Source organism: Barbus barbus (genome assembly GCF_936440315.1).
Source record: "Barbus barbus genome assembly, chromosome: 7".
Taxonomy (NCBI): Eukaryota; Metazoa; Chordata; class Actinopteri; order Cypriniformes; family Cyprinidae; genus Barbus; species Barbus barbus.
The window spans coordinates 8,363,841-8,380,482 of record NC_136735.1 but is presented as its reverse complement, the minus strand read 5'-3'; the positions used below and the strand labels follow the sequence as shown (position 1 = coordinate 8,380,482).

The 16,642-nt window shown below is 37.3% G+C and overlaps 2 protein-coding genes across 3 annotated transcripts in view; one reads left to right on the top strand and one right to left on the bottom strand.

Moving 5' to 3' along the window:
• Positions 1-9,761, top strand: part of LOC306873157 (protein RRP5 homolog) — a 22,021-nt gene extending 12,260 nt beyond the window's left edge. The window contains exons 20-36 of one of the 2 annotated variants that reach the window (XM_079422241.1): positions 29-507; positions 1,573-1,635; positions 1,798-1,879; positions 1,962-2,051; positions 3,258-3,363; positions 3,580-3,757; positions 3,879-3,935; positions 4,929-5,051; positions 5,138-5,260; positions 5,363-5,540; positions 5,612-5,785; positions 5,888-6,031; positions 6,896-7,146; positions 7,394-7,562; positions 8,255-8,408; positions 8,580-8,745; positions 9,333-9,761. In XM_079422241.1, coding sequence (XP_079278367.1) covers positions 29-507; positions 1,573-1,635; positions 1,798-1,879; positions 1,962-2,051; positions 3,258-3,363; positions 3,580-3,757; positions 3,879-3,935; positions 4,929-5,051; positions 5,138-5,260; positions 5,363-5,540; positions 5,612-5,785; positions 5,888-6,031; positions 6,896-7,146; positions 7,394-7,562; positions 8,255-8,408; positions 8,580-8,745; positions 9,333-9,504 — 2,709 coding nt within the window. In that variant the 3' untranslated portion in view covers positions 9,505-9,761. Of the gene's footprint in view, positions 1-28; positions 508-1,572; positions 1,636-1,797; positions 1,880-1,961; positions 2,052-3,257; positions 3,364-3,579; positions 3,758-3,878; positions 3,936-4,928; positions 5,052-5,137; positions 5,261-5,362; positions 5,541-5,611; positions 5,786-5,887; positions 6,032-6,892; positions 7,147-7,393; positions 7,563-8,254; positions 8,409-8,579; positions 8,746-9,332 lie in introns of both variants that reach the window. The other variant, XM_079422240.1, reaches the window with a different exon arrangement.
• Positions 9,759-16,642, bottom strand: LOC306873158 (RING finger protein 122-like). Its single transcript, XM_079422242.1, has 6 exons — positions 15,540-16,642; positions 13,611-13,761; positions 13,159-13,201; positions 11,994-12,035; positions 11,203-11,285; positions 9,759-10,528 (listed from the first exon to the last, which is right to left on the bottom strand). The coding sequence occupies exons 1-6, from the start codon at positions 15,562-15,564 to the stop codon at positions 10,405-10,407; spliced, it is 468 nt and encodes a 155-aa protein (XP_079278368.1). The 5' UTR covers positions 15,565-16,642; the 3' UTR covers positions 9,759-10,404.

Genomic DNA, 16,642 nt, shown 5'->3' with positions numbered 1-16,642 from the left:
AAAGTTCTTTCTTTTTGTTTGTCTTCAGTTGGAAAAGAACTCCAAACTCACTGCCACTATCCAGTTCACCGACAAAGACTTTGCTGTCGTCTCATTGGGTAACACTAGTCACCTGACCATCATTCCCACTCGCACTCACATAAATGACTTCTCAAATTCAGAGAAGTTTCACGTCGGTTCCAGTCTGAATGTGACCGTGGAGGAGCCCAGCAGCAAGGAGTTTGGAGGACTTCCTCTTGTCGCGTGTCAGAAACCGAGGCGAGGAACGCAGAAACAGGAGCAGAGCAAATCTAAGAGCACAGATCTTGGGAAAGTGATGACGGTGACGGTAAAGAACGTGAATCCCATGGATGTGGTGGTGATACTGCCGTCAGGGACCACAGGAAGTATCCATGTGTCTCAGATCGAGGAGTCACCCGTGGTTGGCAGCTTCCCAACATCATCCCTGAAGGTCGGGAGCAAGGTGGAAGCCAGAGTGATTGGAGGGCACACAGTTCATGGTCACAAGTAAATATAGCCGTGTTAAGTTGTCTGTCACAGAATCTCCTTTGTCTCAGTGCCTTTAAATGGGGCTATTTACAAACAAGGTTTCTAGGTGAAAGCAAAAGCACTTTATTTGGCCTTCCTAAAGTAGATGTATTTAGGAATCATTAAGATTACTTACAACAGAACAGCAATGCATTTTATGGACGAACGTTTCGTGAACCTAGGAGAGGAGGTAATTCTGACTTTATGACAATCTGGCGCTTCTGAATCAGGAGGACTGTATGTTTTGTTATTAGTTTAAGTATTTGCTATTGACTGTTTAAATGCGGAATTTTGCGCGTCGTGTGTGTGAGAGAGAGAGAGAGTCACAGCACAGCGTCGTGTGTGTGTGTGTGTGTGTGAGAGAGAGAGGAAGAAACTTGGAAACGGTCACACAATCGCAGCTTGTTTGCAAACACATACACGCTTCATCACTGTGTCTGTCACGCGACTCTGTTCCCCTCTTGGGCTTGAACTGACGGTGAAACTAAGGACATTATTTACTATCTTTACTATAATTTTGAAAGCTGAAGCTTGCGATTAAGGAAAGGGGCGTTACATTTCCTACGTGTCCACAATGCACTGTGCCAGTTGGCCAATCAGAGCAGACTGCGCTTGTTGGAAGGAGGGACTTTGTAGCGTTTTAGAGAGGCGGGGCATAGAGGACATACAATAATGTACAGTATTTGAAAAATAATGTGTTTTTTGAACGATAAAACATGTCAACATATTCTGTTACACCAAATACACAAAATAATGATCTTTAAAAAAGCATCATATGACCCCTTTGTATATGATTATATTATGTTTAATAAATATAAATATAATATTTTCATTTTATTTCTTTTTTTGCTCAGTAACAGACTCATATTTGGTCATATTTTGTTTTTGTGGCTCATTGTAAAGAATATGCTTGAATGAATAATTTTCATTGGTGGTGTGGTAATAATGTCAGCTTTTATGAACTGTTGGCATTGTTTTATTCGATATTTACCTAGCTTGAAATGTAACATTTTTTTATATTCATAAAATATTCTCTTTCAACAGGTTCCTGCCAGTCTCTCACCCTAACTTTAAGGTTTCCATCCCTGAACTCACTCTTCTGCCCAGGTATGCATTTCTACAGTTCTCCATACATTGATTTTATATTAATGTGAGCAGGCAGCATATGGGAACAACTGCACCAAACATTTGTCTGCGTGTATGTTTTCTCTATTCATTGTATTCATAGTTTTGTGCTACATACTTCACTCTTTTTCAACTCTTTTTCAGCAAACTGAATGATGCTGACAAGACGACAATTGACAAATTGAACTACAAACTTGGAGATGAAGTCATATGCTTTATATCAAAGGTAGCTTTTTACAGTTTAAGGAAAAAGGAAATGTAATATTAAACTGCATGTGCTGTTGAAGTAATTTTTGCCTTCTCCTCAGTTCATCGAAGAAACACAATGCTTAGAAGTTCATGTGAAGCCCAATGTCATGGGAACCGTCGAACTGTTAGCCATGATTAACAAGACTAGCGTAAGTCTCTGTACAACTTTGCTTTCCTTGTTTGTTGGGGTGGGCGATATACTGTACACACGATTAGCCGGTTGAAATTTGTCAACCAGTAGAGATTTTAGATTCACAGTTACACTTTCACGTGATGTTGGTTTGCCACGCGGTCACGAAAAATGTATCGTTTGTATGCATTTTTAAGCACTGCAGTAAAAACAAGTGATTTTAAACCGTTGAAATGCAATCCGCTGCAAAAGAGAACTAATTCTGCTATATTCACGCGCTGAGACTGTTTCTGAGCGCCGTTAGAGAGGTGCACACACGTAAAGACGGTGCTCATAGAGTATTGAGTTATTTTGGATGCTTTATAGGCGTTGAACGGTTAAATACACACACTTGTGTATGTCAGAATGCCCGTCTTTCCGAGTATCCTCATAAACACAGTAATGTAGGTCTTAAGTGAAAGCAAGCACAGCTAAGAAAGAAAACACGTGTAACAGTAAATCGGATTCGGGCAGCTCTTAAAGTGACAGCAGTCTAATATTCCTGCTCTGTCATTCATGTTTATCAACCAACAAAAGAGAGAGAGAATCTCTTACTGCTCTTGCTTAAATCACTTTTGTAACTTTAAGAAGAAATATACATTTAATTTACACAGTGAAGAATATACAGTTGATTACTTTATACAATGCATGGATTGTTTCTTATTTGTTCTACTGTAGTTTTTTTACAATTGCTAGTAATTAGTTTCCTATTCTTATTTAATCGCTGACTGTTAACTTGTCTTCAGTTAGCTTGAAGGTTTTTTTTATTATTATTTATGCTAGTATTAGCTTTTTGTTGTGATATTGCCATTGGTAACAATTATGACATTTCTATGGTATCAGAAATTTTGATACCATAAAGACCTTATTTAAAACAAAACTAAGTATATATTGTGATATATAATGTTACAGTGAAATACAATTACTCATGTTGTGATACAAGTTTTTGATCATCTCGCCCACCCCTACTTGTTTGTTAAATGCAGTATTTGAAAAGTAATGTTACAATATTGCTCTGCTTGTATATTAAAAAGTATTTCATTTATATTTAATAAACGTTACTTGACAGAGGTAATTTAACGGTGACTTAAATGTTACTCGTAAAAATAATTTCAAATCATGCATGTTTTGTTAAATTAATTTCAGAATAAATAAGCTATAATGTTTTCAAATTATTTTCCCACAGCAAGCTGAACACCCACATACGCTTTTTAAACTGGGACAGACCATTCCTGCAAAGGTTGTTGGTCTTGCTACCAGCAGGCCTTTTCGTCTTACCCTTTCACTCACAGGTAATACTTCTAGTTTCATCTGCAGTCATAACTGTTTTGAAGCACAGTACTGTCAGAGGAGATTTGATGTGACAACATTTCCTAGTTCATATTTTGTCCCGATTATGCCCAACGCTGAGTCACACAGCTCTTGATGTCGCGCTCCTGCCATCATGATGCATGTGGCGGTCGTCCCTCGAGTCTCTTTAGCATTTCCTGTGTGTGCCATTGCTGTAGGGATATACAAGCTGGAGCAAGGGGTGATCACCATGGCGAAGGTTCGGAAAATTTTGCCTCACATGGGACTGTTTCTCCAACTCCCATTTGGGAAATCGGGTTTGGCTTCGTTAACGGATCTCTCTGATGCATTCGAAGACAACCCGCTAGAGCCCTACAAGCTGGGCCAAGTAGTCCGGTGAGTCATGACCTAGTTGGAATTATTTATGACGAATGTCTGAAAGGATTTTTCCTGCGTAGAAGCACTAAAAAGCTTTAAATGTAAAGTTTGTTTCTGTGTGTGCATTTCTTTTATCCAGATGCTACATTATTGGGGAGAAAAATGGAAAGTTCAACGTTTCTTTACGGCCCTCCAGGTACATAATCAAGCATCATCTCAAAATTAGATGAAATTTGGTTTGTAGATCGCCATCACTTTTCTTCTTTAAAACATTCCATTAAATAAATGAATGTATTTAGTTTTAATTTATTTAATTTTTCACATGTATACATACCTGTTATACCAAACATTTTTATTTATTATTTAATTTTGTATATGATAAACAAATACAAGTACATTACCAATATAAATATTACTTGACAATAATGTGATAATGACAATAATAACGTCAGTTATGCTAGTAATGATAAAAATTCTTGCTGTAACATTAATGAACAGTTTTGTACTTAGTAGTCAATAAAAGGTTTTTGTTTTTTTGTAGTTTGGTATCAAATCTAAATGCAAGTTGTTTTTTTCTTCTTTCACGGGACATTGAAATTAGGCTTGAGACAATAATTTTTTTTTAACAAAAGTGTGAGGCAAGACATGGTTTTTAAACTATATTTACTACTTTGAATGTTATAAACATTTGAAATGAACACTGCTATGGTTTGTGCTATTTCTATCCTGAGAAACCAGCAGCAGTGTGATGTTGCCTGAAGTAATAAACGGGATGTCTTTGACCCATATCATCCGTTGCTTACTTCTCAGAATATGGAAAATATCCGGCCTGCATGTGTGTAATTGTGTAGATGACAATGATTTTTTTGTTGTTGGCTTGTATATTTAGGACACTGTCTGACAATTAATTTGAAACTATTTAATAGTTCATAAAACAGGCCTGCTCTCATGTGGACATCTGACTGGCCATTTCCATTTGTAGTCAACTTGAAAGCATTACAAATAAATCTTAAGACTTCAGTTTTGCTTTGTATTAGATTTGAGTATGAGGATGATTTAAAATTTAGCTTTGTCTCATTGTATTGTCCCCCAAAAAAATTCATTTTAGTTTTTTAGTTTTAGTTTTTCCAAGTAATTTTAATTTTCCATTTTATTTATTTTTAAACTCAAATTTCTCCCCTTTCTGCAGATTGTATAAGGAGCACAATAAGAATCTAACAGATCCAGACATTCAGTCAATTTCCGATATAAAAGAGGGCCAGATTATCAGGGGATATGTGACATCCATTTCTGATCTTGGCATATTTGTGAGGTAAAGTTTGTTGATTTTGCTGCACATTTTTAAAGAAACCATTCTAGCCTCGTGAGTTGAATTAAAATGATTTTTCATGTATTAAGGTTATCAAGGACCATCTCAGGAAGAGTTCGTTTCCAGAACGCTACAAAATACTTTGTGAACGACCAAAAAACGTTTTACGAACACATTTCCATAAATTCATTGCAGACAGCCAAGGTTCTCAGGTAATGTATGTCTACTTGTGTACAATGACCAGCTATTAATAATAAATTTAAATGTATCTATTTGTAGAGCTATATGACTAAAGACAGTTGCTTCTAAATCAGTGTGAACACCAAGAACGAGCATGTCAACCTGTCGCTGCTGTCAAAGGACACTGGCAAACCAGATCTGCTCCCAGAATCCCTTGAGCTTCCATTGCTTTTGACAAAGCAAGAACGGCAGCAGAAGCAAGAACATGACAAGAAAGCCACCAAGAGGAAGCGGGTTAATTCTGAGAGCCAGGTAAGTGCACGTGTGTTTGTTTAACAGATAGTTTTGAAGAGGATGGATTTGACCTTGTTTAATCCTTCTAGCAACAAGACAATGAGAAAAATGGACAGACGATTAAAAAGAAAGAAGGCCCAGTAAAGGGCAAATCCACAGAAAAGAAAGAGAAAACTAAAACCGAGGATAATGACAGTGGTGTAGAAGTGTTCTTCAGAGAGGAGCAAGAAACACTGTTGTGTAAAAATCAAGTCCAAGTAAAGGTGACGCGTCTTCTCTCTTCAGATCAATTCAAGTGATTTTTATATTTTAATACTGGTGTACAGCTGCTTCTCTGATGTGTAACAGTTCGTCTGATTGTTTAGGGGAAGCAGCAGGCAAAGGAGCCAAAGGAGCTACAGGTGACTTTTGGCTTCCCGTGGGAATCCACACTGTGCTCTTTAACACCTTTTGCCGCTGTAGACGACACCCATGATTCCAGTGAGGATGATCAGGAAGTCACAAGCAAGGTGAGCTCACACATATGTCAAAATTAAGTTGCTCCCATGTAGACTGTTGAATATCTATTTATTTAATTTTCCAGAATAACAATGGAAGGTGCACATACTGAAACCAATTGGTGTGGAATTTATAGGGTCTTGAAAATTGTTTAATCAAATTTAAACTAATAAAAATCTTAAATGTCAAAAAATAAAATTTGCTGAAAATTGACTTTAGATCATGCAAAATATGGATGAGCTTCTTTATCACAATAGATTTAGAGAAATGTAACGTTATATCAGTTGCTCACCAATAGATCCACTGCATTGAATGGATGCCGTCAGAATGAGAGTCCAAACAGCTGATAAAAACATCACAATAATCCACAAGTAATGTACACAACTTAGTTTGGATAGTTGACACATTTTGGCCAGAAGTGATGGTGTGTTTCTTACAAATGGACAGCTTTTCGCTTCATAAGATTTCAATTGATGGACTGGGGTTGTATCGATTACTTGTGGATTATTGGGATGTTTTTATCAGCTCTCATTCTGACGGCACCCATTCAGTGCAGAGAATCCATTGGTGAGCAAGTGATGTAATGCTACATTTCTGATTTTCAAGAAGTCTTAAATTTTGGAATGGGAAAAATATTTGCAATACAGCCTGTGTGATGAAGCGATTATTAAACTTAAAAAAACAACAACTATGGTTTACATAATGTCAAAGAAACGGCAAATAACACATTCAGTTAAATGTAAAATAGAACATTTTGAATTTGAGAAAATGAAATGGCATTTTCTTGTAAAACATACTCTAAAAAATCCTTATTTTATTAGCAATCACTTTTTATAATTCATAGTCTGCAAACAGCTCCTCTTTCTCTCCAGCAGGTGAAAAAGCCCCGTAAAGAGCTGAAGCAGGAGCAGCAGAACGCGGAGGAGCAGCAGCTCAGCAAGCTGGAGGCGGAGCTCATGGACACGACCGTGCGACCGGACAGCACAGTGGCGTTTGAGCGTCTGCTCCTGTCGTCTCCGGACAACTCCCTCCTCTGGCTTCAGTACATGGCGTTCCATCTGCAGGCCACTCAGATCGAGCAGGCTCGTGCGGTCGGCGAGAGAGCCCTAAAAAACATCTCCTTCAGGTGAAAAGACTGGTTTAAGATGGTTGTAATTAAATCAAGTACAACTTGCATGCTGCTGCAGGAAACATGTTTGAAAACAGTCATAATTTGACACTAGCGAATAAGTGATAGGCTTTTGATCAAAGGGTTATTGGTGTGTGTTGATGTTCTCTATTCTTGCATAATTAATTTAGTTTTTTTTTTAAATGGCATCTAAATGAAATCTCAATTTTGTCACTAGAGTTAACCGGTTTGTTTGTGTGTTTAGAGATGAGCAGGAGAAGCTGAACGTGTGGGTGGCCATGCTAAATCTGGAGAACATGTACGGGACACAAGAAAGCTTGCAGAAAGTCTTTGAACGGGCCATCCAGTACTGTGAACCTCTTCCTGTGTACCTCAAGCTAGCCGATATTTACGCCAAGTCGGACCAGATTAAAGTAAACATTATATCATGTGATACCTGTGATATGTGTGATGGTTAGAAGGGATGCAATGATACATATTTTAACTTAAAAGTGGGCGGTCTGACCAAATTTGTTCAAGAGTCATTAATTTTCTTTATTCTGCAAGGCATTAAATTGACCAAAAGCGACAGTAAAATGTTTATATTGTTACGAAAGATTTGTATTTTCAGTAAATGTTGTTCTTTGCTTGGATCCTGAAAAAAAAAAAAATGTATTGCATTTCCACAGATATAACTGTTTTCAACATTGATAATAATAAGAAACGAAGTCATGTGACACTGAAGACTGGAGTATTGATGCTCAAAATACAGCTTTGCATCACAGAAACAAATTATATTTAAAAATATATTTTAATAGAAAACAGTTTTTAAATTGAAGTAATATTTCACAATAATATGGTTTTAACTGTATTTTTAATCAAATAACTTCAGCCATGGTGAACATAAGACCTTTAAAAACATTTAAAACATGTTTTACAGACCCCCAACCTTTTTTCATGTTTAATTATTTAATTACTAAAATAATATTTAAATAAATATATATTTATATATATATATATATATATATATATATATATATATATATATATATATATATATATATATATATATATATATACACATCACATCAGAACATTACATTTTGTATTTTGTGTGTGTGTGTAGGAGGCTGATAATCTTTATAAAAGCATGGTGAAACGCTTCAAACAGGAGAAAGCCGTATATCTGAGTTACAGCAACTTCCTGCTACAACAGAATCAGAGCGATGCTGCAAATGCCCTTCTGCAGAGGGCGCTGCAAAGCCTGTCCAATAAAGAACGTGAGTGCCATCCACACTTCAGACATGTATACCTAATTCCCACATTTATGCATGCGTCACTAGGAAGAGATTCATTCATAATTAGGAATCTGAAAGGCAGTTTGGATGATATTCAGGCCCTGCAGGTTTCCTGTTAGCAGCTCATCCATTGTTTCCTTGCTGTCTTTCCAGATGTTGACCTGATTGCCAAATTTGCCCGGTTGGAGTTTCAGTACGGGAACGCAGAGAGAGGCAAATCCATGTTTGACGAGCTCCTGAGTACCTACCCCAAACGCACAGACCTGTGGTCTGTGTTCATAGACTTGATGATGAAGCACAGCTCTCCGAAGGAAGTGAGGTAAACACAACTGCTGGGTGATTACTAGTCAGAGAGAAAATGAGAACTTTTTACTTCATACAGCCCATATTATGAATTCTTAAAGGGATAGTTCAGCCAAAAATGAAAAATGTCATCATTTACTCACCCTCACTTTGTTCCAAACCGGTATGAGTTTCTTTCTTCTGTTTAGATGCTTTTTAAGACTGTTAGTAACCAAACATTTGACGGTAGCCATTGATTTCCATAGCATGGAAAAAAAATACTATAGAAGTCAATGGCTACCGGCAACTGTTTGGTTACCCACATTCTTCAAAATATCATCTTTTATGCTTAGCAGAAGAAAAATAAAAAGTCTTACAGGTTTGGAACGATTTGAGGGTGAGTAAATGATGACAGAATTAAAATTTTTGGCTGAACTATCCCTTTAAGAATGGACCCTTTTGATCAAATCACTTGCAACCAAATCAACCTACTGCATTACTTTGTTTTAATGGTGTAGAGAGGAATATGTAGAGTGGAATAGAATATTGAAATTCTAATCAGAATTCAGATTTCTTGTGTTTTCACACAATGCATAATCAAAAATATTTTGCCGATTCTTCCAGGGAGCTTTTTGATCGTGTGATTCACCTGAGCGTGTCAGTGAAGAAGATCAAGTTCTTCTTCAAGCGTTACCTGGAGTACGAGAAGAAGAACGGCACACCTGAGACCAGCCAGACGGTCAAACAGAAAGCTCTAGAATATGTGGAGTCCAAAGGAGCAGAAGCTGCCAGCTAGCGCCATCTATTTTATTTTAAGATTAATAGGATATTTGAGGAGAATCTGTAATCCTTCTGCTTTTTTATCCCTTGTGCACCTTTTACATATTTCTGGAGCTGTATTCGTGTGTTTCCTGAGCTTTAATGTCATGCCATATTGGATGTCTATAAGTGACCACATTTTCCTATTTCATAAATGATTATTATGGATTAAAATATTGCTGTAATATGAAGTCATACATGTCTTGCAATAAACATTCGGCTATCAAAAGCTCCAGATCCAGCATTTATTTTATAAAAATGAAGGTTAACCGCAAAAACATGACATTTTATTAAAAAAACAAACAATACAAAATAACAATGAAAAGGGAACAATTCAAGCAATGAACACTATATTGGATAAGAACTGCTGGTTACTGATTATATATTTAATATTTCTGTAAGGACTACGCAGGATCTTCATGAAGACCTGTAGTACCGGTCAAACAGACAAGTGCACTACACCTACAACCCTATTATCACATATATACGGCTGTCCAGCGACAGCAGAAGTTTAATTGCCGAAGTTTAATGTTTTCTTTTGTCGCCTGATTAGATCCCCTGAGGCAAACTCCTGAGATATTTACCTCTCATTTTGACGTCCGTTACCCAGCATGCACGGTGTGTCTCTCGCTTTAGAACCTCGGCACGATACTACTTTAAAGATTATTGTGGCACGATATATAGGAGATTATTCTTATGTTTGGCTACTGGCAATATGGTACTGAATCACTAGTGACGTCCTGGTTTCTCGCGTTCTCCGGGTCCGCTGTGGCGGTGCATATAGATGGCTTTGGAGAGCCTTGGCAGGTCACATATGTTCCAACAATCGCAGAACTAGAGGGTGTTAATCTGGCCGTGGGCCGTACAGTTTCTGGGGTCACACCTCCTCAGGGTCTTGCAGCCCCTCGGCTCCTCGCGGGGCGTCGGCGTTGTGGAGACGCATGATGGGTTTATTGCACATTGGGCAGACGCTGCGGATCTCTAGCCATTTCAGCAGGCACCTGCAAGTTACACCGAAACAACAAGAGATGTCTTCTTAAGAATTACTGGTGCAAATGGCAAACTAGTATTTTACAATTTTACTTGTCAATGCAAAATGTGTCACCACAATGTTAGGCTGTTGCTTTGCAGTTGCTTGTAGTTTGATGTGTTTAGGGGTATGTTAGCAGGCAGAAGTGTTAGCAATACTAAGAGTGATACATATAATAAGCATATATTCTTCAAACAAATAAATTGCATTGCATTGCATTATAATATTACTTGTTTTAATATCATTTTACATTTTCTCTTATTCATAAATAGGAGTGTGTAAATGGATTTATTAACTTAAAATAGACTATTATCCATTTTATATATAATATAGTTCAAAGGGTTGGGGTTGGTAAGATTTTTAATGTTTATGAAGTGTGTTTTTTTTTTTACTAATATTGTGAAATATGATCAGATAAAATAACTTTTTTATTTTATTTTATTTTAAATGTCATTTATTCCTGTGATGGTAAAACTGATTTTTCAGGATTTTACAATAAATAAATAAAAAGTATTGTGCAAGGGCATGAACTGTGTGAATGATGAGTTTTCTATAGAATTCTGCTAGCTATTCCAAGCAGGTCTTGGCATAAAGTAAATGTGACATTTCCCATTAGGTAAACACTTGTTTCAGTGGGGAACTCACTTCTTATGGAAGGTGTGTGAACATGGGCAGATGCCAAGCTCGTCTCTGGTCTTGAATTCCTCTAGACACACGGCACAGGGCTGCTGTGATGCACAAGAAACAAGCTATTTTAGTCTCCTTTTTTTTACACACAAAATTCAACCGCTTCAGCAGGACGCTACAGGAATGCCGGCTGTAACTTTGCCAACATTTCTCTGTGTTTGGTTTCAGCCACACTCTTTCCTACTGCATGATTGTGCAAAGGGTCTGAAGTTGCATTCTATTCTACTGGATATCATCAGTTTAACTGGGTTCCCATAATGCAGGTCACCACTAGTTGGTTGAGAGGACCAAAAAAATCTGTTTGCACAATCAAGAATTTCCCCTGAGGTTTTTATGAATCATATGAACACTTTATAACCTAATCGAGCCTCCCTGGTAAAGTAATTTTTAATGCACTGCGAGAGAGATCTGAAATGCAGAGCTAGCATCTTTGATTCTGACACTTATGTTTATAAAAATAGTCACATAATTTAATCTATTGAACCCTGTTTAGTGTGGAATGCAAATAAAATTTAACAGCCAATTTACACGTCCCTATCCATATCCATTAGGCTACATTTTATTTAATAATAAAAAACTTTTGAAAAATATCAATTTCAGTTTGGCACTTATATTTTATATTGCTATTTTTTTTTTTTTCTAATTACATTTCCCCTTTAAAAAATAATGCTTTGATTCTAAAGTCATACACCCTGTTAGACCAAATAACAAGTTCATACAGTCACACCCAGAGAGCTTATGACACTTACTCCCAGCAGGCTCAGCTTCTTTCCTGCGCCTTTCAACACCACCTTTTATGAGAAAAGAAAATAATGTATTGTTTATAATTTTACAGTAAATCACAAAAAGCGTAATTTCTGCGCCACCGAACGGAACTGCATTTTCGGGAACAGCTCTCTGAACACGCCCCCGTCAGCCATTGGTCGAGCAAACATATAGCCACGCCTCCAGACGCATGCTATTGGTCGAGTCCGCGTCGTTGCGAGTACGGCTCAACGGCTCTGAGGAGGACGGGGAAACAAAAAAGTAACGCCACAGGGATACCGTGTTTATCGTTTTTGAGGTACTTACAGTTGTTTAAATATTAAGCTGGTATCAAGTAAATTGTTTTATCACCGAAAAATAACATATTTCATTTTTACCAAGAAAAAGGTTGTACTTTTCCTAGCCACTGTGACTAACTACTATAGACAAGTGGGCTTCATTAGTCATGACCAATGTTATGTTCTAGGTACTTCCCATATATTATTGTGAGACCCATTAGATATTTTAGATGAATTAGCCTATTATCTGACATAAAATCGAATGGGCTTGATCAACATTATGAAGGTTAAAGGGATAGTTCACCCAAAAATGAAAATTCAGTCATCATTTACTCACCCTCAAGTAATTCCAAACCTGTATGAATGTCTTTGTTGTGCCGAACACAAAAGAAGATATTTTGAAGAAAGGTTGTAACCAGACTGTTTTGGGGCACCATTGACTTCCATACTAGGACAAATAAATACTATGGAAGTCAATGGTGCCCCAGAACTGCTCTGTTTCCCAAATTCTTCAGAATATCTTCCTTTGTGTTCAGCAGAACAAAGACATTCATACAGGTTTGGAATTACTTGAGAGTGAGTAAATGATGACATAATTTTCATTTTTGGGTGAACTATCCCTTTAAGTAGCCTACCTCCTTTCACCATTTTGAAAAAGACTAAATACATTTTCAGGCCTAGGTTTTAGTGCTTTTTGTTTGAAAATATCACCCTGTCTTTTGTGTCATATAATCCATAGTTTCATATCTCACATCTGCTAACTAACTATATATGTGGAGCAAAGTGTATCATGAAGGTCATCTGTTAGATTGGATTTCATATGGCTAAGACTATGCTATATTTACATCGAGCTGTATTGTTTTAGCCCCACCTCATTGTAGCTGTACTGCTCCCTCGTACCATGCTGTTTCAATCTGTAAAGAGAAGAGGAAAAAATGAAACATTTCTGCACTTCCTGAGCTGAACTGCAAAACTGCTGTGGGTGGTGCAAAAGAGAGATGTTGTGACTGTGTAATTCATTTTGCTGCAGCATTTCCTCTGTCAAACTCTCTCATATGCATATAAAACACTTCTACATAATATAAACACTAATTTATACAGTCTCACCTCAAAATTCAAAGATTCAAAATGTAATTTAAATCACACCATTTAAAAATAAATCTGTATGTGAACAGGATGACTATTAATTTTAGATAATAATAACTCAGACTTGTCTTCCTGTGTCTTTCTACATGTCTTTACAGGAGCAGAGAGCAACAGAGGACACGTCTGATTTGAGTAACAGCAGTTGTGCGGGTGTGGTGAATGCATTTGGGTTCTTGCCTGAACAGATAGCAGCAGAAGATTACACTGAGCATGAAGATGAACATGCCTATGCCCAGTACAATGACGTACACATTGAGCGGCAGACGGTAGATGTCTTCCTCTGACATATCACAGTCTGAATGCTGCAGCCCTAGACCACAGAGGCAGCCTGCACACAAACACACACTTTAAATCACACACGATGGCTCGAACATATTTGAGCAGGAAGCACACAGTTCTTTAGTATGCCCATTTTCAGGGAATTCTGGGAAATGAGCTATGTACAAAACAAATACAAACAACTGTCTTAATTGCCGAAAACAAACCACCATCTGGCCTTTCAGGAAGCCATATGCGTGTTAAAAAAGTTTACCATTCATACTTTACTGTTTTCTAACCATGTGAAGTTCATCTCCATTCATATTCCCCTGTCAGTCAGCATAAGAGTTCAAGATTAACGCAGCGTCTGCAAGAATCCCCCTCAGTCTGAATCTGTGGAAGGTGCTTATATAGAGGGGCTTCCACAGAGATTATGGTAAACTTGGGTCATTCTGATGAGACGGTAAAGTGAGATTTAATGGGTGCCATATGTACAGGATTCAGATCTTAAATGTATTTGGAGAATGTATTATATACAGTATTATTAATATATTTTGGCATATATTGAAGCAAAGATTACAGTTCCCTACAGCTGAATGTATTTTTATCGAATTATTATTATTATTGTTATGTAAGGCTACTGAATGAATATCAAATATTTTTTTATTTTATTTTTATTTACGTGTACAGGTTACTCATAGAATACCATAGTATTACCATGGTACATTTGTGTTAGTGGTTACTGTCATTTTCCATAATGCTTGATTCAGAAGACGTTTGCTTGCTCAGCAGCTTCCTGTATACATATATTTACACATATACACACACACACACACATTTATGTATGTATTATTAAAATGTTTGGGGTCAGTAGGATTTTATTTATTTAATTTTTATTCATTTATTTTTTGAGCAGTATTTCATTTATTTGTTTACAGAAAAATTAATACTTTTTTTCCACCAAGGACACATTAGATGGATCAAAAAGATGCTTTTAATGTTACATAAGATTTCTATTTCAGATAAATGCTGTTCTTTTTAATGTTATATTCTGCAATAATCCTGGGAAAAAAAATGTAGTAATTTCAAAATCAGCATATTAGAATAATTTCTGAAGGATAATGTGACATTGAAGACTGGAGTAATGACGCTGAAAATTCAGCTTTGCATCACAGGAATAAATTATTAGTCAAAATAGAAATGAGTCATTTTAATAATATTTTACAATATTTCTTATTTAAATATGTATTTTCAATGTTTCTATTGTATTTTTAATCAAATACATACAACCTTAGTGAGCATAAAAACCAATCATACCAACCTCAAACTTTTGATTGACATATACAGTATATGCATACATGTATACATATATGACCCGAAAGACTTCATAATATATAAATATGGCAGTATGCCAGCTGTTTTATTTGTTTTATCTGGTTAAGGCAATCGGATTGACACGTTTACTCGACATATGACATATACATAATCAGAATCTGAGCAATTTCCGCTAATAATCAGAATGCAGTCATCGTCTACTTGCTTAGCGTTACTGTTATTGAACATTTGACTCGTTATAGGTCGATCCATGTTTTCATCTAAAAATAAAACTAGACATATCAGTTTTCAGAAGAGCAAAAGGCTGACAGCATGTAGGTTGTTAAAAACAGTCTAGGTATAGCTCGAATACTTCCACAATCTTGACAAGCTGTTCTTGACCTTTCCGAATAGTTCCCCTTGACTTTTTCAAACTGGTTTCAACATCCTGAGCAGCAATACCATTTCAGTGACTAATGCTGGTGGAAAAAACAAACTCAAGTTCAGCTTGGACTTTTCGCAAAGGCCACTCACCGTTACACCATTGGAATGGTTGCATGTAATCTGACTCCAAGCACTGCTGCTGCAAACTCACTGCTTGTCTGGAACAGGCAATGCGGGGGCTGGAGGACACAAGCGAAAGCTTGATTCTGGGTTGACTTATTCCCGACAATTTTCCTGAGGTTCTTCCCGTAGGTCAGACGGGTCTAAAAAGCAGCTCTTTAAATGACAGGGTGTGCTGTCTTGATTATAGTTCAATTATTCCTCCATTCATCCCACTTTTATGATGTCAGCATCGAAGAACAAAAGATTTCAATCACTCTTTGGCTCCACCGATGTGAATATGCACAAGGTGCTTTGTTACACAGACAAAGGGAGCATAATATGCCCTTGATATTCTTCTTGTCTTTGAGATCCAGTCCATATGTGGCCGGATGGCACTTCAGATGTGATTTTCTTTGTGTTGTCATACACAAAAGTTAACAAATTCCTTAATAATATTTCCTGCGTATGGTAGTTTAGTGAGCACTAAACATCCAAAACATACAAGCTTATACAAGACTCCATCTACAGCCTTTGTCTTGCCTCAAACCCTTATTGCAAAAGACTTTGGCATGTCTCTCTCTCTCGATTTTTCTAGCTTCTCTTCCTTGACGTCGCTCTCGACACGTCTGTTTTTTGGAGGTATATTCCTTTTATCGAACAGCAAGCCGTTTAGAGTTCGAACAGAACAGTATCTTCACCACCGTCAAGCCACTGGAGTGTTTATGTGTGCGCCTGTGTGGGGGAGTATTTTTTCTCTCCACCTAAAACCATCTGCTCCCTCAATCCTTCCATCAAGAAAGTGGACAAACAGTCCCTTAGCTCATTCAACAAATATCCGACCCAAAACGCAAGCATCTGGGGGTTAAAGATGTGTTCTGGTCAGGCCAGCCAGTAATATTCTCCAGGAAGGCTCCTGCGTCTTTCCTGGCCGCACAGTTTCAGTTTGTAAACAGATCTGTGCTCATGTGATTCTGGTTTGCCTCGCAACTCTGTCCTCCAATCCCTCCCTCCCTTCCTGAGCGATTCCCCTCCTCCAATCCTCTGCGTGACTGCAGTCACAGGATGGCTTCCGCTGCTTCTATGTCTCGCTC